The sequence below is a fragment of the Phalacrocorax aristotelis genome, chromosome Z (assembly GCF_949628215.1).
Source record: "Phalacrocorax aristotelis chromosome Z, bGulAri2.1, whole genome shotgun sequence".
In the NCBI taxonomy this organism is placed as follows: domain Eukaryota; kingdom Metazoa; phylum Chordata; class Aves; order Suliformes; family Phalacrocoracidae; genus Phalacrocorax; species Phalacrocorax aristotelis.
In genome coordinates, this window is record NC_134311.1 from 32,649,655 (window position 1) to 32,672,899 (window position 23,245).

General features: G+C 39.0%; 1 protein-coding gene across 5 annotated transcripts in view; it reads left to right on the top strand.

The window, feature by feature from the left end:
• CDC42SE2 (CDC42 small effector 2) overlaps positions 1–23,245 on the top strand; it is a 116,736-nt gene that overhangs the window by 64,151 nt on the left and 29,340 nt on the right. For 3 of the 5 annotated variants that reach the window (XM_075079593.1, XM_075079589.1, XM_075079594.1), the window contains one exon: positions 17,904–18,221. In XM_075079593.1, the coding sequence (XP_074935694.1) occupies positions 18,168–18,221 (54 nt within the window). In that variant the 5' untranslated portion in view covers positions 17,904–18,167. Of the gene's footprint in view, positions 1–5,074; positions 5,182–12,592; positions 12,734–17,903; positions 18,222–23,245 lie in introns of all 5 variants that reach the window. The other 2 variants (XM_075079591.1, XM_075079590.1) reach the window with 2 other exon arrangements.

A 23,245-nucleotide genomic window follows, 5' to 3' on the forward strand; every position in this document is an offset into this window, starting at 1 on the left:
TGGTTTGTTCTGCTGTCATCATTACTATAGTTTGCACAAGAGGTCTTGGAGGAACCTGACAGTCCTTTCTGGTACGAAGAGTTACAATGGTTGCTGCTGTCATTTTCCTTATGGCTTTGTCATGTGTTACAAAAAGATTGCCTGATGTATTGGCTGTCTAGAAAACTTCCGTAGTTGATCTTGAGTAAAGGAACTCCTATTTCCCTGTTGCAAGTGGGCAAATGGTTTTGACCGATGTGAGAAACACGTGAGTCTTCATGCTTATGTTTATAGAGATTCTTACTCTGTGTGGCAGTAGCATTCTTTTCATAGTGGGGAAGGACAAGTATTACACTTCATATCTGTTGTTCAGGACCTTTCAACTTTATCAGCAGAAGTATTGTAGGTCTAGTGATTGTTTCGGTACGAGAAATGCCATGGTCAAAACACTGTTTATTTTTCAGGCTTCTATTAGGGGTTGTGTTTAGGTCAGAAGGCTGGAAAGAAAAGGGCAGTATTTTGTGTGTGTGTTTTATTTCCCTTCCTTACCTGTTTGCAAGCAGGTAACTAACTAATATAATGTAAGAGAGATTGCTTGGAGACAGTATGCCTCTGATCCATACCACAGTTCCTGATACTGTTTTCAAATGTGTTTTCTTGTAAATAATCTCATTTCTTCCCTTTCCCTTTCCTCCCGCCCAGACAAATTCTCCAGAGCTAGGTCTTTGTACTTGAAAGTGTTCATTCAATGTGGATAAGCAAATATTGTCGGCTAATGTGACAGCGGAATTGAAGGGCCCACAATAGGAAAAAGAATGTTACTTCATTGCTGTGCTGTCTTAAAGGGATAAGACTTTATTTCATGCTGTGAACATCTACTGTAAGTAGATACTATTTTGGGTATTACAAAATGCAATATTAAGTGAATCTTTTTTCCTCACCGTATGTGTGCATGGAGGAGGGAAGTGTCGGTGCTTTTGAGGAAGGGATGAGAGAAGAAGTAGGTAGGGGCAATGTCTGAAGACTGTGCCAGGCTAGTGGGGAGACCTGGACAACACAGGGCAGGAGCTGAAAGCATGGCATCCTCTTTCATCAAAACTTCTGCAAACGTTAAGTGTAAAAGAAGCACCTAGTTCAAATCACTTTGAAGGGCTGTTTTTCACCTTCACTGGAAGAGATGGACTCAGCACAAAAGGGTCACTTGGCTTGTTGTTTGTTTTGTTTTCTAGCTTTTGCCTCCTATCCCCAGTGCCCATAGGATTCCACATGCTTGCTTTGCAGTGCAGTACTGCAGGGAAAACAGGCAGCGCACAGAGGAAAAGCATTAGAGGCTGAGTATCTGGCAGTGTGACACACCTTGAGGGTGGCTGCTGTGTTTGAAATACTGGCCGAAAGATGAAAGGTGCACAAAACTGTAGTTAATACCAGTTTCAACCTTAACAGCAGCATAGTAGTGCAAGTATCTTCGGGGAAGCGTTCATGAGGAAAATGTTTACTTGTTTGGGGTTCACTTTTCCTAAATTCCTGATTCTTCTGTCACTCCAATGTCTTAATTCCCTTAAGATTTGAGCTGTACCAAGTAAATCATCCTACAGAAGCTAGATACATAGACAAGATTGACAGAGTATTTGTCTCAATTTAAAAAAAAACAAATAGAATACATGCATGACAAAAATGTAAAGGTAGACTGTGAAATAGGGAAAAATTTCTGCAAAGCCTTGATTAAATTATTTAAAAGAAAAACAATATATTGTATGTCTTCACTTGGAATGTCATACATAATGAAAATCATAGTAAAAGTCAAGTGATGTGTGATCTTCAGCCACATGCGTAGCTTCCAGATGCTTACTTGTACCACTTCTTCTGTCTTGCCTTTTGAAAAGTGAGGATATTGAGAAAATGTTGTTTGAGAAAGGGATAAAAATGGTAAGGGGGAGGGATGATAAAGTTTTTGTATAACTCTGAATTATACAGAGGTGAGGGTGCATACTTAGAAGATTTAGCTTGCTTAATCATAACTTTTTCTAAGGGTACTAATGGATTTCCCGTAAGTTGTTTTCTTCAAGGGACATTTGAATGCCTATTTTATAAAAAGATCACAAACAGACTAGAGGTTAAAAATCTTAGTGTTCATTCAGTTATGACATTAATGTGCCTCTTGTAGAATACTGGATAACAACATTGTAGAGGCCTCTTCAGACTGGAAGAACCAGCAGTCCATTCATCACTGTTTCTGTTTGTATCTAGTAGGTCTGAAGCAGGCTTCCTTCCATCTAACTGGCATTTGTCTACACAACAAACTTTCAAACTTCAGGATTTTTTCCCCCTTAGTTTACCAAAAAAAAAAAAAAAAGGACTGAAAATTTTGCTACATACGGAGCAGTGGCATATCAGTGGCCACTAATCACCCAATGACTTAACTCTGTATTTATTTGTTGTTTTGACTGATGAAAAATAAGAATCTACTTCCAACTTAATAGTGCTTGGCAAAGAACAATCATGTAAAGAACAGTCTTGCAAAGAACTGCAATTCTTTGTCATGGTGGTGTACTAGAAAATACATGCATCAGTAAACAGGATGTTGTTGTTTCTCTAGGTAACTTCTGTAGGTCAGCATTAGTAAGTCAGCTTTCTTTCCAAACTATATTGTCTCATCTGCAAGGCAAACTTGACTTTTATTTGTAGTCTCAGGCCTTAAGTATGAGGTCTGTATCTAGATAAAAAGATTAGGCGTTTTAAAATCCTGTTACATCATACGAAAATCCATTCAAAATAAAATAAAGAATTCTAGTGATTGATGCAAGCCTGTGTATTAATAAACATTAAGAAGTACAGTGCGCTCTGGCACAGTTGCAGTCCTGTGTTGTTGCCTAATTGTAGCAAAGAAGGCAAATCTTCTCTTTCATATTTTTGGTAGTATCTTTATTTGGCATGTACCTGGCAAGTAAACATTGATAAATATAACAACTGCATATGTGATATATTAATATGTTACCTAAAGAAAAGGCTTGCTGTACTCATTAGAGATTTTAAAGAAGATTGTACAATGTTTTGTTAAAGAGCTGCTGAGTATACTGCAGAGATTTTATAGAGAAGATGAGGCTGACATAGGGGAAATGGAACTACTGAAAGTACATAAAATTTGACAGGTATCATACTGTAACTCCCCATGTGGATACTATAATTTCGCATGTCTGGTAGAGAAGTATTATCTGTGGATACTGCAGCCACAACACTGTATTCATAACATAGTTTACTACTGTCAGCCTTCCCCACTAACACAGGATTAAAATTAGTCTTTTCTTAAAGTGATAATGTTAGTTGAGGACCAACAGGTTGTATTACTGCCGGACCTGCAAAAGACCACTTGTTACATTCGTTCTTTGCAGCAAAACTGAGTAAGTGGAAAGATTCCCTTCAAGAAGAATGTTGATTTCATCATGAAACGGTCTGAATACGTGACTTTATAGTTATATTGATAGAATAAAAGGAAAGCAGATATCAAGGCAGATGTGTAGAGGTTTTTTAAATTCATCACAGATTAAAGTTATCAGCATATCAGTGCATATTCAGTGGTTTTTTCATGGCAACTTCAGAGTTCTGTGTGCAGAGTTCAGAAAAAGTCCTGCTGAGAAAGATACCTATTGCCTTATATGAAAAGACACCATATTTTTATCATGATCTTTCCAATGTCTGCTCATAAAAATGTAAGAGATTAACATACAGGATTCTAAAAACTAATAAACATTTGTTGGCCAGTTTTGCAGGGCAAATGATTGCCCTCTGTCTTGAGCGTAACGGAGCAGTTTCAGTGTCCTAGGTTTGCAAGAAGACATACGCTGAAATCCATGAATTGGTGGAAATGCATGTGCTTGGAACTAAGTTGAGTAAGAATAACTGGCCATCTTGAGTTATAAAATAATATTGTCATTGTGCTTCTGTTTCCCACACATGTAAAGTAGAAGAGGTCAGGAGACTTCCTCAAAGCTTATGCCTGCCATGAGCCTCCTAATAGTGGTTGGGTTTGGGTTTTTTTTTTTTAAATTAAACTAATTCCAAACAGTTAGCAATACAATTAATGATAATGGATTATACTTCAAGATCTTTATATATATGCGCATGGTTTGTTTTTTTTACAGGAATTCAGTTATTACCAGCTTTACTATGACAATCCTGTCACAAAATTGACTTCACAAATTATATCAATGATGGCCCAAGATGAAGAGTTATGCCTATGTTACAATGCTGGGAGTATATTAAGTGCAGGAAAAAAAAATTGTAGTTCTTTTACCTGCTTCATTTTGGTTCTCAAAGTTTTTGCCAAGTCTTTAAAATGTTACTGAATGATTTTTATTCTTTTAGTAATGCAATATTTTAACATACATTAAAGACTTTTTGATTTCTTTCCCGCAGAATCATTAAGAAAAATGAAATGGAAAGATCTGCTCATTCATCTGTTAATTTCATTGCCAAGATGTGACTGTTCTTGTGTGGGGTTTTCTTTTGTTTTTTTAACTAATGCTCTGTACAGTTTAGTACTGAATGAGTCATGTGCTGGAACTTCCACCACTTGCCTACTGAGACTGTTCTACAGTTTAGGAAAAAAAACTTAGGAAATGGTTTTTCTTTTATAATCGCCTTCCTTTTTTTCCCCTATAGCTTTTACCATTTAGCTATATACTCATTTAACTTGGGTTAAATTGATTAAATCTCTCTTAGAGTAGGAAGGGGAGCTGGAGGCTGGGTGTCAGAGTACAGAAGCGCTGATTTGCAAACCTATCTTCAAAATTGTAATTACCCGGTTATATCAACAATGTCATTTGTGCTTTTGGGCATAATAAATTTTTTGTAAGGTGTGTTTTATGCTTCCATCTACCATCTGAAAGTATGATCATGCAAATAAACTGCCATGTTTGATAAATGAACTAGATTAGTTGATCTCATGTTTATTCTTTGTAACTATGATTTTTCATTCCCTGGTGAAAACGCTGCACTGGTGTCTTTAATCGCTCTCGGTGATTAAAAATACTGACTTAATAGGTAGGGGACTTTCTAGCTGGCATCCACTAAATGAAGAATTCTTGTCTATGTTCAGCATAGGCACCTCTTTTTCCCCTCATGAAATTGTGGAATTGTGACATTGAAACAAAAGCATCATACAGAAGTGTCTGACTTGGCTGTGTGCTCTGAGCTCCTCTTGAGGTAATATGTACTAGTTATTGAAAAATAAGCAAATGTTTTATAATAGCACTGTAGCTATAAGTGCATTTCATGCATGAAGTTCCTAGAATAAGCATGTGAAAAAAACTGATCCTTTAGTCCAGATGCTTTTTGTTGTTGTTACAATAACATGAAAATAGTTATTTTACTTGTGACATGATGCATCTTTGATTCCTTCATGCAAGATAACAATACACTGCATTGTAGACTGTTTCTTAAAAACAAAGTTAGAGCTGGCTCTTGCTGCCCAGCTATCAACTGTGCACAAATCAATCCTCTTTTCCACACAGGTGCCCATGCAGGGGATGGGGTACAGGCCTGAGGGAGGCAGGGGGAGACACTTGGCAAGGGGCCATGCTCTGAGGTTAGGTGAGTGTGGGTCATGTCTATATGTGGAAGTTGCAGTAGCTAGTCCAGGCTTACTTCCTGTAGTCAACTCAAAAATACTGTCTGGCATGGGTACCACTACTCTGCTTGTGAAAGTTAGCTCTCACATGCAGCCATGCTCGGCAGCTCCTGAGGTGACCACATGGGAAGTAGATTAAGTGCAGCGCAATGATTATGCATGAAATCACATCTTGGACAACTAAGCTCCAGCCACTTCCTTCTGTAGTTGTAGTATATGTGACAAATGACAAATCTAGTTCATATCCAGTATGTTCTTGATTTGTGGTTTTTTTTGTTTGGTTGGGGTTTTTTTCTTTCCAGAACAGGTTTTCTTGTTTCTTTGTTAATAAGGTAGTTCTTAAGAAAATCCACAGGTAAGAGACTTTCAAAAGCAGAAGTCATGGTGTAGGAACATAACTGTAACTGAAAGCTAATAGGAAGTAAGCAGCAAATGGCGTTTGAGCTAAAGAATGAAATACCTTATTTGGGGGTGAGGAGGGTTGTGGTGTGGTTATGTTGAGTGTTTTGGTTGGGGGGGTGTTAGGATTTTTTGGGAAGGTCTTGTGCTATTGTGGTAGCTAGTTGCTGATCTAGAATAGAGCTCTCCGGTCAGCTGTGGGATCCAAGCCTGATAAGAAGAGCTGGACAGCTTGTTAATATTTGTTTAATGAAATAATGAGCCTAGCTCAGACTCCAGATAGCACAAGCACTGTGGCTGACAGTGGATTCACATCTGTTTCTGGACACCTAGTAGTGTGATAGAAAGTACTGTTTTTCAAGCTGCATTAAATTGAGAAGCAGATATCTTTGCTGTGAGTTGAGTTTTAGTGTACAAAAACCACTTTCTACCATCAAGATCAACAATTAAACCAGTGACTGAGAAGGTAAATGAGTAAAAACGTTCATGCTATTTACACCTTCTTTATTGCCTTGGATAGAAACACAGAGCAGATTTACCACTGTGTGTGCTTTTTGTTTTAGGATGGCTAATTTTCATGCTGCAGTGTTCTCGTGTGTAAAGCAGAACCATTTGAAGTGTAGCCTAGGTAGTATTGAAAGCTGCAGCACTGAGATTGAGAGGAAACGTCAGTGGCACTGTGTACCTTCTCTTTCTGACCTGCTGGTTGGATTGAGATTGGAGCCTCAAAGTTAGTCTCCTTTCATGTGATTCTTAATGTCTTTTGGCATACTACTTTCTTTTTTCCTAAGCTTGTGCTTTTAGGAGGAAAAAACACTGTTCTGATTAAATTTCAAGTAGGTCATGTTGAATAGCTGGCAGGATGACTCTGCTTTACAAATGTCATGTAGTATTTTTGCCTCTAGCAGATGTAATTTTTATTGTGTGACATGAGCTTAGTCTAGAATGTATTGGGAAAAGAATAAGAAGGGTGCAGAATATGCTTAAAATCAAATAAAAAGCAGAGCTTTTAAGGAGATAATTAACTGCACATGCGTGATGACTATGTCAAAGCCAACTGGCTGAAGCACTTTTCCAGTCTCCACCTTTTTAAAAAGTCATTGCTATTTGCACTGGAGGGTACTTGCAGGTGCATGTAGCATCAGTCAGGCTGTACATGGAGGCCAGGAAGCTGAGTGGGCGTCCCTGCCCCAGGGCTTGTCCCCTGGCGAAGGCTGGTCTGCCTGCAGCAAGCTGGATGCCTGGTGGCTGCTCCCACCCACCCTCTTGCGCCCTCAGCCAAGAAGCTACTCCAGATCTTGCCAAAATACCTGCTCATCTGGTTGTCCTCCCCTGCTGTCACATAGCCCAAGTCTTAAACAAACCAAACACTTGCCTTTCACAGAAAGCTTTTGAACTAATGGTGAAGTAGACATAACCGAGGAGGTGGGTATCTTGAGGGAAGGCAAGAGACCACCTGCTGAATCTAGATGTATTCTGAAAAATATGTTTGGCTATGTCCTGAGGAACAAAGCAGAAGTGGCTAGGAGTACTGTCTCAGTCCTCTCTTGCATATTGGCCTAATACAATAGAAAATATTTCCTTTGCATCACAAAGAACAGGAAGGATTTTAGTTTGAGAAATGCTTTTATTTATCACAATTCATTCCGCAGAAGTGTTTTTTGGATGTTTTTAGAAATTGGGGGAGGGGAGAGGGCATTCTTTAAAAAAACCTGAAAACTCAGAATTTACAAGAGCAGTTGTTTATGTTGTGAAGCATTTAAAAAGACATTCTGTTGGTAGGCTTTGGATAAGATTGCATAGTTTGTGACACAGGGTAATCTCTGCCATTTATTGATGGAAGTTCTTCAAATTGTTGGCAGACTAAATTTGCATTCGGAAAATCATATATGCCTGTTCTTTAAGAGGGTATACGGAAGTTAAATTTGTAACTACATCCTATGCAGGTATTTTCTGTCTACTGTAGGAGAATACAAGTTTGAATAGCTGTAGTTAATATAACTAAAAGTTCATTGTGGAGATCAAATAGTATCATCCTGTGATTATTTCGTATCAGAGTACACTTTTCACATTGCCTGTTTAGTTCCTTACAGCGAGCCATTGGCTAAGACATAAAGTTTCCTTCGTATTTAGTAGACAAGTGCTACCAGTTACTTATGGTTTTGTCAGCAGCTTTTGGTTTGGGGAGCTGAAATGAACCTGTTTAGCATTTCCAGGTATAACCAACTTATTTAAAATTTGTTAGAAAAATAACTCTTAGCCTTGACACACCTTTATTCTAGATTTTTCCCCTCACTGGAAACCTCAGTGTAGGTAAGCCATATGACTTTGTATCCATGAGTGTTTCATAGGAAAGCCAAACCATTTGAGATTTACAGTGGTTTTGCATTGGCAGTTAAACTCCAGGTGACTGACCACCACTGATATATGACCTGCAGGGCATTTTCCAAACGGGTATTTTTAGCAGTAATGGCCTTGAACTTTTTGTGGGTACACAGGGAACACAATTCAGCGCTTCTTGGCAAGATAGGCAGACATTTCTGAGGAGACAATTTAGCTTCCTGTGTGTTCAAATTCCAGAATGGCAGTAACTGTTCTGTTGAGAATATGTACTTTGTTAAAATGTTTCTGGAACATTTTTAACTCCCTTTTTCGTACAGCACTTCACTTCTTAACTAGGTCAGTAATTCTGGTATCTCCACTGAAATTGTGTTTCAGTGTTGGAGATTTGTCTTGTGTACTGCTTATTTTTATTTTAACCTGACCATACATAAGCTTGGCTATTTTTCTGTGTAAGTTATGGCATAGTGTTTTTTGGATTTAAAATTGCACTTCTCTCTACCTGATTTCTTAAATTTTATTAATTTATAATTAAACTTTATTTGGTAAATTTGTTCATGTTGCCTAGTGTATAAGAAGATGCAATATGTGTTGCAGGTGAATTAAAAGAAGTCATAGTTATGGGGTTAACTAAAAGGGTTTTATTAATGATTAAATGATTATCAAATTATAACTAATGGATGATTGAATGAAAATGAAATGCTAATCAATTAAGCAATAATTGGATGGTAATTAAGCTGTGATTTAACCCAGTTTTCAAGAAGGGTAAGAAGGAAGCCCCTTGTAATTACAGGCCTGTCGGTCTTCAGAGCCTGGTAAAATGATGCAGAAGGTTATTCTGGGAGTTATTGAAAAACACTTCAGAGACAATGCAGTCACTGGTCACAGCCATCTTGGGTTCACGAGGGGGAAGTCCTGCTTAACTACCTTAATTTCCTTTTTTGATAAGGTCACCCATGACCAGTGAAAGCCAGAATATGTGGGTGTTTTGGATTTTATAGCAAAGCTGTTAATACTGTCTCACAGTATTCCTTCTGGACGAAATGTCCCTCATACAGCTAGGCAAGGCTGTAATACATTGGGTGAACAATTGGCTCACGGATCAGGCTTGAAGAGTTAGAGCAAATGGTGTTACATCAGGCTGGCAGCCAGTCACGAGTGGGGTTCCTCTGGGCTCAATTTTAGGGCCAGCGCTCTTCAATGTTTTTATAAATAATCCAGACACAGGAGTCAAATGTACATTAAGTAATTTTGCCAGTGATACTAAATTAGGAGGAGCTGTGGACTCCCTTGAGGGTAGAGAGGCCTTACAGAGAGATCTGGATAGACCAGAGAGTTGGGCAGCCGCCAGCCTTGTGAAATTTAACATGGGGAAGTCCTACATTCTGCACCTGGGACAAGGTAATCCTGGTTATACATACAAACTGGGGGAGGAGAGGCTGGAGGGCAGCCCCATTGAAAGAGGTCTGGGGGTTTGAGTTGATGGCAAGTTGAGTAGGAGTCAACAGTGTGTGCTGGCAGCCAAAAGGGCTAAGGGACAGCTGGCTAAGGGAGGTGATTGTCCCATGCTACATCACATGGATGCGGCTCCACCTTAAGCACTGTGTGCAGTGTTGGGCACCTCAGTACGAGGAGGACATCAAAGTATTGGAGTGTGTCCAGAGGAGGGTGACCAAGAGGGTGAGAGGTCTCAAGGGCAAGACTTACAAGGAGCAGCTGAGGTCACTTGGTTTGTTCAGCTTGAGGAAGAGGAGGCTGAGGGATGACTTCATGGCAGTCTACAGCTTCTTCAAGGGGAGCAGCAGAGGGGGAAGTGCTGATCTCCTCTCTGGTGAAACGTCTCATTGCCTCGTGCCAAGGAAGGCTTGAACAGAGGTGACTCATCTGGCTTTTCAAACAGTCAAATGTGCACCCTAGCTAGTGTTACTGGGTGACTGAGTAAAATTAACATGATGCTGCTTTGCTTACTGTAATCAGTCTCATAATTGTTTTGTACCTGAGTGGGAGGTGAGGAAGTGACAGCAATAATATACTGAAGTGCATTAAAATTTCTTTAGATAAAATGGCAGACTTCTGTTGCAAGGCTGTCTTTCTTAAAGTAGTAGTTTAAAAATCTGCAATAGCAGTGTGCCATGTTGATTTTTTTTTTTTTTTACATGAAACACAGTACTGGTGAGAGCTTGCCTCTGTGAACTCCTGACAGTTTTAAGGGCCTTTTCTCCCCTTGTTCCCACTTATTCCTTTCCTCTATCCTAGAAGATCTTAGAAGTAATAACATGGGGCTCTCCAGGGAGGGTTTGGGTTTTTTGTTTGTTTTGTGTTGTTTTTTTTCTTTCTCTTCTTTATAGAAATGGTACCCTGTTCAGAGCCTGCCTTGGACTACTAGTTTGCCTTGTTTATTTTTCTCCCCTCTGACTTGTATTACCTGTTAGAATTAACAACGAGGCCAGATGAGAAAGTGTTCTTTTGTGTTACCTTCAATAGGGCTTGCCACTTAAGAAGATAATGTTATTGTCAGTTAGAACTCTGACTAACTGGATTTTCTTTTTGAATGTGAACAGCAGGCAATATGAAATCAGATTTCCTAAACCATAGGGGTGGATTCTCAAAGGCTTCTCACTTGTTCTTAACTGACTGTTTTTGTAGGTAGGGCAAAATATGTTATGCCTAGCCTATGTCTCAGGTAGCACAGAACAAACTTTGGTTTGTCTTCCTGTTATTTAGTAAATAAATTTGAACTATTAGTTTTGTGCTAGTATCTCTGTTTTCATAGTGTGGACCTATTAGATGTTCTGTGCTGTGGTTTTCAGAGAAGTAGGATCCTGTCTGCATGTATGTGTGGGAAACAGTACGAGCTAGGTATCAGCTGTTTCAGAAAGCTGCACTGAAGCCGTGTATATTGAAAGCAATTATTAATTGAAGACCCAGGAAGCTTTGAAATATCAGTGCTGGGGAGAAGATAACCTGAACTGCTTAGTCACTGACACACTCTTGCCTGTTAAACTTGGTTTGGTCCTGAAAAACTATGCTTTTATGTTTCAAACTGGACACAGGGAATTTTAATGGGACCAGTGTAATACTATCTGTTGCATTTGTCGGTTTTGTGCATAAAATAATAAGGACCTTTCAAGGGCTGGGCCACTTAGCTGAAATAATTAACAGAATGACTAGAGAGTAAACCTCAGGCAATTGCAGGTGGCGGGTGTAAAAAAAAAAAAAAAAAAGAAAAACCCCAAAACAAAAAGGGCAGGACGCTTGTCTGATAAGCAAATGTTTGAGCTTCACACTATCAAGATGTTTTAAAGATGTTTAAAGGCTCTCTGCTTTAAGCTCCCAGCTGGCACTCGCAAACAACTTGACTACTGTCACCCTGCATGAGCTGTTCTTTCCTTGACTGAATGGTGAGCTCTCCTGCCTTCACCTGCTTTACAGCTCCCTCTCAGGCAGTCAGTGACCTGATATGAACAGCCTGGTATTTCTCCTGACACACTTGCTGTGGTTCCCTTCCTGTACCTTTTGTTGCCTGCCCATGTATTATCTCAGATGGGTACATTTGTTGTGGGGAAACTTGTGCTGGCTTCCTGCAAACTGAAAAAACAGAAACTGGAGGTGTTTCTGGGAAAGATGAAAGTGGAAGATGGGTTTGTTCCTAAAGCTAGACTCCGTTCTGTTAACAACAAGAATTTTAAAAAAATCTTTCTCCTTTAATTTGTAAGAATACCTTCATCCTATTCCACCATTTTCAATATTCTTTGAATTTTTAATTCAGAAGCAAAGCACACTTACAATATGTAGTTGTTCATGGCTATTAATTTGTGTTGAGCTTGATTTGAAGTACAACCTATTCCTAAGTTGCTCAAGGAAATACAGTAATGGAAACCGTTTCAGTATAAATGGGGGGGGGGGGGGGGGGGGCACCTAACTTCAAATGACTGATAATCCCAACATAAAACCCTAAAATAAAATCTTATAAATAACTTCAGTTATAATGTTCAAAACTGTATCATAAAGATATAATTAAAATATCTTTTTACAGAGTTAGGACCTGTGTGTTCAGGGTTTGAAAATGCGCAAGAAAGTCTAAACCAAACTTTGAAGAAGTTTCTTCAGTGTCTTGAAACTAAACCCTAAAGCACTTGCGGGAGGTGGGGGGACAGAACAGATATGGGAAAGTTATGAGGAAGTGAAAAAGGGATTTCAGCTTTATTCAGCCTATGTCGATGATGAATGTTGTCCTTTGTCTGGCAGGAGTTACTTGCAGCTCAGGTTTCTCAGGACCTGAAAGTGCAAAAGATAATTGGTGCCTTAAAAGCAGTGCCAAAGTCCCCAGAAGTGCCTGCTGTGCTGGGGGGAAGGGAAGAAGAGTGCTTCTGCAAGTGCACTGCCCTGGTGAGATGAAGTTTGTGATACAAAATTCATTCATGCAGGCAATGTTCCCTATAGGTAGTGTTTGTTTCAAATCTCCATTGCTTCTTGTACATCTTGTTTTATTTCAAAAAAAGAAGCTAGCATGGGAGTAAACACTTGTCACTTCCTTTAAGGGCTGGAGATCATCCTCCAGTTGCTCCAGTTGTGAGTGTATGGAAGTGTGCACCAGCGCAACATCTCTGGTTTGGACACAACTTAATCCCCCCTGCCCCCCTCATTTATTGCTGCCACTGGACTGTTTTTGCTAAGCAGCAAGAGGAAATAGTATGGCTACAGTTGAGATTTAAAGGGAAAAATATGAAAGAAGTCTTAAAAATACACTCTGAATTGATAATTTTCAATTTACAGTTTACTGGATTGAAACAAATGATACCTGTTCAGAGCCTTTAAGGAAAGAAAATGTGTCTCTTATGGAATGATACCTCCATATCAAGAACATTGTAAATTTCTTTCTTATGAAGTACTTGAGACTAAAAAAAACTAGTAGTAGTCCTGGGTGTGACTGTGTGCATACATGTGCATGTCGTGGTACGTCATGTCATGTCATGACGTACCATGACAAGGCACACTTAGTCATGACTTTGTGCACACTTGCACACTTCATTTTTTTTTCTCCTTTACTCAACTCCCCCCCCCCCCAATAGTACTCTGAGCTTTGGAGCAAGTGTAGTTGAATTCAGATGTTAACACCTGCAGTCATCTTCTTTCTTCCTGTGGTTTTATTTGTTTCAAGTAATTGTCAGAGAGCGTTGTTACCGCACTTCCTGTTTGAAGCCATAGTGAACAGCGTGCAAAGGACATAGAGGATTCACCTCTAAAGGGAACTTTCTAGATGTGTTTTTAAAACAGCAGCCTGTTTTTAAGCTATATAATTAATAAGTAGCTTTATTCTAACTGACCCTCCACAGCATGCAGCGTATTCCTGTTTGGATCAGCTAAGGTAAACGCTCTCTAACCCACTTTTTCCCAGTAAACATTAAGAGCTTGGATATTGATTTCATTTTTTTTTTCCCCTTTCTCCTTTCCTGCTCTGTTTATTTCCTAATAAGAAAATAGGAAAAAAAAAAAAGAAAAGTTAATACTGCTTTAATAAGAAAAATTGCTGATACTGTAGGGGAATGTGCTCCACCCCCACTATCCATTAATGCAGTGTTTGCACTTACTGCCTTTATGACTGGTATTTATCAATAAGCAGCAGTTTTGGTTTTTGCATTAGATCAGCTACTGTGGAATAAACATCGGAGTAATGAAAATTAGCTTACTGGTTTTCACTTTAATTTTTAAACAATGTATCCTTTTTAATATCTTCATTTCTTCATATTACTTAAAATTTCTATAAATGGGATGAAATGAAAGTCATACATAAGGTATAAAAGCCTTAAAATGTGACAAAATTATTCAGCGTGATAGTCCTATGTGCTCTTGCAATGTGAATTGTACACCGTGAAACAAGTTGCGTTCAGAGTTGAGAAAGTTGAAGTGGGAAAAAGCAAAGAGGTGTCTCACCATTCATCACTCTGATTAACTTTCTGGTTCAGACAGAATAAGCGCCTAGTCTTTTCAGCATGAGCTGTATGGTGTTCTGCCACTCTGAGCACCATAAACTGTGTAAAGAGCAAAAACAAAGCGTGACAGCTGTTGTCGTCATCAGCTGTGTTCTTCAGCCTCAGTCCTCTTCATCTGGCAAGTCTATGCAGACGAATGCAGCAACACTTGCGAACAGTGCCATAGTAAAAGCTTGATGCTACGACAAAGCAGAGAACTAGCTGTGAGGCATCACACAGGTTTTGGGATCTCCTTAATTGCAGCTAGGTTTGGGGTGCAGCCCAGGCTTTTTAGTAACACTTTCTCACAAGATGGCTAGTGGGCTGGTACTACGTAACTACCTGACTGGTAGCTATCGGTCAGTATGGTGCTTTTTTCTTTCTTTCTTTATAACCAATAATTTAGAAAAGAACAGCATAATTTTCCTGTTTCAACTTGTTCTTTAAACAAGCAACTAGCATTTTAAGAGGAGTTCTAGTGTGTTGCTGTTGGCATCAAAGTGCCGATACGGCTTTCTGCTGTCAGTTTAATTGCTTTTTCTTTCCCTTTTTGTGTGGCAGATTTATACCTCATCTTTTATATTAACTTGGCCACTGTAAAAATAATTTGTTTAGTAGAGCAGGGGTGTATAAAATTCTAGTGCTCTAACAAATACTGCTAAACTTGTGTTTGCCATTTAAGAGATGCAGTTACTGTCAGTTTCCTCCAGACTTAGAGACATGTCCCACCACCTTTTTATTTATTTATTTTTTAAATTAAAAGACAACAGATTGAAAAACTACTTGGTACTAATGAAGAACCGTGAAATTGAAGGCAAATGTGGCACTGTACTGTGGCTATAGAAAATAAAATACATTTTTAAGAATGAACGTGTTATCAGCGACTATTATTTGCAAACTCTACCTTGGCTTTGTCATTCAGCAGCTTTTGATTTAAGGGGGGGAGTCAATTTCAGAGAGAACTGTGCGCTGGAGGGCCCAAGTCCTGCATGCTGAGAGTGGCTGGGTGGAGAAAGTCTTCTGCACCCTTGAGTATTTTGTAAACAGAAACAGCCTTCCAGGCTCACAGGAGCGTACACAAGCCCTTCGGGTGTGTTCCCAGGGCTTCAGTTCACAACGGCGCTTAATGCTGCAGTGAGCTGGAGGAGTGTGCCAGCTATCAGTGAGCAAATGAGGAGATGGATTGACAGAGGAATTTCCCTGCCCTTTCCATGTATGTTTTCTGTACATGTGTGTAATAGCAGGGTGGAAGTTAACCCTCTGTGAGAACAAGAATTTGATATCTTAAATCTGGACTTTGTCAGAAGGAGGCTGTGAAGGAAGCAACAAGTATCAGAATTTCAGAAGCTGCAAATCAGAATATTGGGTCACCTGCAGAGCAAGAGAATCCCACTGCAATTTATCTGTATATAGCTCTGTCAGGTTTCACTATATTAGACTTCAAAACACTCTAACTTTGAGTATTTGCTTTCTCAGTTTCTCATAACCTGAGCAGCTAGCTTGGGAGAGCGTTACTGCATTTCAGAACAACTTTGGAGCCTATCTTCTCAGAAGTAAAACTGCCAAGTTTTAAGGAGAGATAAGCTGTACAGTTACTAGACTAAAATTGTCATTTGTTCCATGCTTAACAGGAGTTAACCGTGTTTTAGTTTCGATTCTGTTACATATTGAATCAAGTTTAGAGAAGAATTGTGTAGCATGCAAATTCTGACACTGCAGAGAACAGTATTTTCTTATCAACTTTTTCTGTTAGTCCATCTCTCACTATTGAAAGTTGATCCAAATTTCAGTAACCAGAATAATTGAGAAAATGATGTAAGCTACCTACTTATGAAGTGAGAACTTCCTTAGAGACTTTTAAAGTTATTTTAATTCTTGGATTTCACACTCTTGGTTGATAATTCCCATGTTTTATTGCACCTTCTTGACACATGGGATTTAGATGATCATCTTCAAGGTAGAAAAAAAAATCTGTTAAGAATGGAAAATATGTCATATTAGCACAGTACTAAGACCTTTTTTGAATGTCTGACAAACAAAAGGTTGTGCAGAAGGATTTTTTTTTTATTTTAAGTTTTTTTCTTACCCTCAGGGTGTTCTGTTTAATAAAACTGCTTTGCTTTATATGGTGTTAGTGATAGGAAAAGCTAGCAAAGAATTTTTCCCCCTTTCCTATTCTGATCTTTAGGCAACAGATGCCACAAACAGGCATATAAACTTAATTGAAACACTACCAGTAGCTTTTCAAAGCTAGGAGAGACAAGTACTTTTGCTGGGGTTTTGCAGTTTAGATGGTGTTACTGCAGCATGCATTTATTTCTTGAAGAGCCTCTGTTAGCCTCTTGAAAGGTAAAAAGTCAGAAAGCTTCCCAGAGGCTTTGGACTTAGTATGGGAAAGGTGCTACTGTATTTCCGTATGTGTGCGTTGTAGCCAACAGTCCTGGAAAGTACCTGGCTAGCAGTGGCTGCACAGTACAGTAACTTGGCGTGTGTGTAGTAAATGGGGGACATTGTCTCTTATGTGCTTGGCATGGTGAGAATGGATGAAGGCAGTAGCTAAGTGGGACTGCTCTGCCACAGAATGTTTGTGTATGTGCATATATGTATGGAGTTTATGTACCCCATGGAAGCCTCCAAACTACTTCATACTGTGAGGAATTGCGTACAAATAATGATGCATAGTTACACACACATTTCTATGAATGAAGATGCAGTTATATATAGAATTATTAAGGAGCGTGCACGTAAAAACAACTGAATACTCATTATCTCACTTTTTCTGCAAGTAAAGTTTATGATTGATGGCGATATGAATGACCAGGGTGAAATCTCACAGGAATTTTTATTGCACTCTTAGTGAAAGAAACCAGGTTGGAGATTAACCAATAAACATTATTTTAGCTAAACAATGGTTGGAATCTGGAGCCTTGGTTGTTCCACATGAGAAATTTTAGAGGTTTAAGGAAACAGTTTCAAACTCTACAAGAAATGTCCTGTTTTGAAGCCAACCGTACGTGAATCAGGAAGGAAGAGAGAGTGGAAGGGAAATACCTTGAGCTGACCAAGTCCAGCCATTTTGCAAATTTTCCATATACAGAAATCTATTTATTAGTTTCCCCAACATTTAGAAAAGCACGCCTTTGCTTGACAGATGTGTGACAGGGTTGGGGTTAAATACTATTTAAACCTTATGCTGTCAGTGGACTAGATAACTTTTCCATCGAGAAATCTGAAATGTCAATAGGCACAATTTCCTAAGAAGTTTAAAGGGGTGTTGGGCAGTTGTCACTTTCTAAATGGTATTTGAAAGCTAGAAACAGATCAAAGAGAGATGTCTGTCAAAAGATAGGACACCAGTTCCTGATATCACTTTATCTAACCAAAGCTGGAATGTAAGCCTCATATGGATTTCTGGTATATGCCATTTTTGGTAGTCACTGTAGAAATAAGCATGTGACTTGTTTGCTAGTGTCTCTTCAGTCTGTGGTTCAAATATTATGAAGAAATCACTGGTGTGTAGGTGGCTGGCTGGGAGCATGAGATTCTGTGTTTTCTTTCTTTTTGATGTAATGTACTTCTGTTTTCAGGTTTGTGTAACGCTAGAGACCAAAGAAGCATATGTAACATTTCTGTGGTGCTGGGACCAACCTTCTGAAAGAAGACTCTAAAATAACTTTTTGCCTTCAACTTGTCTGTCCTGGGACTGACTTGTCTTCAGAGAAGAGCTCAAAAGAGAAACGATTTTCACATTGGAACTAAATAAATCTGTTTAAAGAACTTGCCACCTAGAGACAGATTTACGGAGGTCAAGTCCTGCTTTTCATCTGCATTCCCACTTCAAACGGGAAACAATGAGTGAGTTTTGGTTGTGTTTCAACTGCTGTATTGCAGAACAGCCTCAGCCTGTAAGTATGAGTATTGTCACTGCTTTATTTTTTTATAATTTACTACATCGATCACATTTTCTGGTTTTCGTATGGCTTTTTAAATTAGTGCTGTTTGGCCAAGCTCAGTGAGAATTAAGCAATTAACTAACATTCTGGCTTAGTGGGGCCAAAAAAATGTCTGTTCTAGATTATTGTCATACAGCTGTTTTCCTGTCTTTAAGATCAAATCTATCCAAAGTCTTTGGAAAGAGCCTTTATTTGTTTGAACTGAGGAGGAAGGAAGGGAAGGGTGAGGAGGACCTAAACTGTCATTCTAAAATAAGTAATTTTTGAGTGGAGATCTGTAAGCATCCTGACTTCTGTGTGGCTAAAGGCCTGCCTTCAGGTGTGGCTGGACAATGATGAAGGAAGGAAATTATTCTGTTAAAAAGTCCAGAGTGAAATCCAGTCCTCCTCCATCTTAATTTAAATAAGGATTTCAGTCTTAATTGTTTTATTAATTTTAAGATGAAACCTTAGGAGATTGAAGGGATGCACTTGTACCATAAATACTTTTTTTAAAAAAAATAGAAGTTGGAATGGTTGTCGTTTAAAAAAAGTACATAACAAACAGTTGGATAAAAGAACATATCAAAGCATATGTAAGGAAGACAGAAAGTACAGAAATATTCTTGGGTTTCATATACTCTACCCTTAGGGTATGTCCCAGACTCTAATCCTTTTGGGAGAAAGTCTGCCTGTACAAAAGTAGAATTAACCAGGGTCATGGTTAGCCCAGTATGAGAAAAATTGCTGTATGGTGTGGCATCCAGATCAGGCTACATGAATTTATAGAAAGGACAGTCATCTTACAAATATGTGGAAGAGAACCTAGTTAATACTAAAGGATATGCTGGAATTATAGTGACCAAGAGAATCTCAGAGTGAGTAGAGCAAACTCGCATTAATATGTTCAGATTATAATATTGGCTTTAGGGAAGCCAAAGGATTTAAAAAAAAAAATTTTCTAACGTTAGGTGGTGTTACTGCACAAAGCCTGGCTGCCAGACTCATCCTTGGGTGACAATACAAATATTAAAGTGTGACCATTAATATTTCTAACAAATGAATGCAACTTTATCTCACTTTTAGTCAAGTAGAGTTGTGGGAGATGGACTCTGTGATGCCAACACGGGAAGCTGCAATCCTCTCCTGTTTCTTGAATACCACTCAGTCCTTTAAAACACTAGCTGTGTCCATATATAGCAAAAGTTTATTTGCTTAGTTTTTGGAACATATATTTCAACTAAAAATAAGGTGTGACTGTTAAAAATCTTTGAGATAGAAAATGGCATATTCTGTTTGTTTACAAGAATCCTGAGGCTCAGTCCTTATAAAATCTTGACTCAAACTTTATGATGCAGTTAAGTTATTGCCCAAGAAGTACTTGGTATGTTAATACAGCACATAATGATCTGTGGGTCATGACTCATGGAAAGGGTGGAGAATGTACTTCAAAAGTGGCAAAAAGGGAAGACAACCCCTTTTTGTATGTTTCCACTGATCTGGTGGTGTGCATTTGCTTAGAAAATTAAAACCATCCTTATGTTTAAGATAGAGATAGCATGTAACTGAGCATTGACCTAGTTCCTGAAATCTGCCTTTCAAATGTTGTAGGAGCCTTGCTCATTATGAAGTACCAAAATTCTTCAGGACGAATCTCAGAAAAAGCTGTGGGCCCTCCTTGGCATGCTTGATAATAGGTGCTTAGTTGTCCTTCCGCTGCAGTTACCTCATTTTGCTGTGTTGTGTTGTATAGCCGTTGTTCTGGCATGCACTGTTGCAGTAAGGGGAGTATTTAAACAGATACTTATGCATCTGAATAAATACAGGAATGATTTTCTCCTCTGACATGTAGCAAATCATGTACTGTCAGTGTGAGCAAGCTGGTAAACCAGACAAGTGGTAAAGAAGCAGTTTTTCCCTGTCTCTGTAGGTGTTGCGTGATTGCATGTTTGGGAGACTGACTTGCTGAAAAACATGCTTGTTTTTAGCCCCCAAATACTGGTACTTTTTGCCCAGTTGTATCAAAAGATAGGTGAAACATGCAAACTTGCATCAAAGCCACTTGTCTGTCCCCTACTATGCATTCAATCTGTCAGTTTAGTCCAGTTTCTCAGGACAAATGCCTCATCTGCTTGGTTTCATCTCTTTCGTTTTCCTTCCTCCATTTTACCTCCTGCATCTCAACTCCTTCGTGGCCTAACAGTGTCCCAGCTATCACTTTCATGTTCAGCCATTATATGTTCAGGATGTTCCTTCTGTGGAAAGACTAATGTAGTCTTGTAGCAACACCAACAACCAACAGCCTCTTAGAATAAAGACCTTGAAAGCAGGAAGTTACTTAATTTGCCTCTTGTTCTGATCAATGTTTAAAATGTTCCTTTTGTTTTTATACTTACGTTCTCTGGAACATGATTTTTTTTCTCATTATCTTTGTCAGGTGCTGATATCTGGGACAACTTTAATGACCTGGATAGTGACAAATTTTAAGGCTCTTCACTGGAGAAGTTAAAAATGGAGCTTTTAGTAGTCGCGTGTTAGTAGTTAGCTTGCGTGCATAGCAGTTAGCTTCCATTGAGCTCAGGAGTTTTCCTTCTCTCTTGAAATCCAGGATGCAGGAACTCTCTCTCTTGCTTTCTTCTGGCAAAACTCTAGCATATTATATCAGGATTCATCAGTATGGCATCTCTGTTCCTTGCAGTTATAGTACACTTAAAATGAAAAATGTGTACATGCACTGAGTCATTTCAGTCAATTTTATATAAGACTATTACTTGGACTGTACATGAAGGCATTTTGTAGGTTATTGCCAGTACTCTGCATGCCTTCCAAACTAGCATACTAGTGCTTTCCAGTGCATTTTCATGGTTTTGAACCATGCCTTTTTAGGTAAGATTAACAAACTTTATGGCAATAAGAACATGCTACTTACATAATTTTACTGCCATCACTTCCCTAATAGCATACCCCAGAGCAGAACAGCAACAATGTTGCAGTTATATATTAGTGCACTTTAAGAGGTTCCTTAATTAAAAGAGTATTCAAGTATTACCATCATCTTTTATGGAAGTGTATAACGGCACAGCTTTTTGTCTTTTGTCAGCGCTGAATGAATGCACTGCACCGTGTTGTTGTGAAATAAAACATAGGTGCCTTGGAAAGAGCACTGTTCTGCTCTCTCACCTAACGTTTGTTTGCTAAATATTTTACCTGGTGCGTCTGAGACTGCAGTACTCCTATCACGGAAGGGGCATGTCTGAACATGGGTCTCCATGCTTTCCTGAAACAGGGTCATAAATGAAGAAATTGAGTATGCGAAGAAGCAAAACTACATAGTGATACAGTTGAAGGAAGCATGGTCCTGATGGTGGCTTAGCTCTTGCCTCTTAATAGCCTTAGGTTTTTACCAGTAGAATGCAAACAAAAGCCAAGGGAAGGTGTTCTGGTATAAGCTTCCAGTTTTCTCTTGTCAGATTAGGATTGACAATAGATTTCACCACAATGAAGACTTCAGACAACTAGTTGCTTTCACATCTATTTTCAGGAGGTGTTATTAATCTCTTAATAACTATGTTCAGGTTTTCTTGGTTGTTTAAATAGCCTGAATTCAATCTCTTACGATCTGACCCAAACAGTTTTTTATTTTGAGAAGAGTATCACTTTCTGTGATGGCACCACGTTTCTTACACCTCCCACTGATACCCTTTATAGGCTCTGAAAGCTGATCTTGCACTTCCTAGTGACAAGATGAGTCTCTCTTCCATGCTTCCTATGTCCTATCGTCCCATCCACTGCTACATTTCAATAAACTGCCAAATTCCCACTACCAGATGCATTGTTTAGTAACAGAAGTTTAGAGAGCCTTTTATCTTGCAGGTTTTCAGGGAACGTGTCCATGGTTTCTTTCTTAGGCTGAGCTTGTCGCCTACACCAGGAATCTGGTGGAATCTGTTATTTTCCTCCACTTTTTTTCACGTTCTGTCCATTTTTAACTTGCAAAGTTAATTTTTGGTCTGAGAAGCCTTGGGTCATGATCTGGTGCACTCCCACCTGGTTTGGGCCACCACCCAGTGCAGCTGAGCAGTTCGGTTTCCTTTGACCTTGCAGCAAAATTACTGCTCTGCTATAAAAGAATAAACTTTGCTCTCTTCCTTCTTGCTCTGAGCTTCCTTCTCCAGTTAATTAGTTTCTGTTTTGTTGCTTGTCTCTCATTTATGTAATTTCCATTTTGTATATTGTGAAAGGGCTATTAGGGTTTTGCTGCGTGCTATGCCATAAATGTTTGAAGTGGTTTAGAAAGTGAGGTTTCCTTTGTCTTTTTTTGAAGTATGGAAGAGGATTGACAGATCTGTATTTAGAGTGGGGGTGCCCATCTTAAAATACAGGCAGAAAAAACCCTGTACATACTGCTGTATTTATCAACTGAGCTGAATGTCGAATGCAGAAGACATAAATGATCTTGACTCTGATTACTTAAAGGAAATTAACCACTGACGAATATTGTCAGCTCTAGCTTTTTTCCTAGAGGAGTCCTAGGTATATCAAAGGATACATCTACCACTGCAACTCTACACACTTCAACACAATAAAGATAATAAAGCATTCAGTATGCATGACAAATGCAGAATAAATCACCCCCAGCAGGCCTGCACAGTAAATCAGGGTTTTGTTCCTGAAGTACTGGGCGAGGCTCCCTGCTCGGTACAGCAGTGCTGCACAAGTGCAGCTTCTGGCTCGAAATGACTAAACTCAGGCTATCTTATTCATTACATTTGATCACCCTACCACATTCAGTAAGCCTGTGAAATATTCAAATGTAAAATGTGAGAACTCTAGAGACCCCTCAGGTTTCAGTGTTGACATACTTCGTTAGATATTGAGCTGCCAGTTTGAATGTTTCAGATTCCTCCTTTTTCCCTATTCAGTGCTGCTGTATAAGTAGCCTGAGGGAACACCTTATCAAAGGGGGCAGAGTTAAATAAGCAGCCAAATACTTGGCT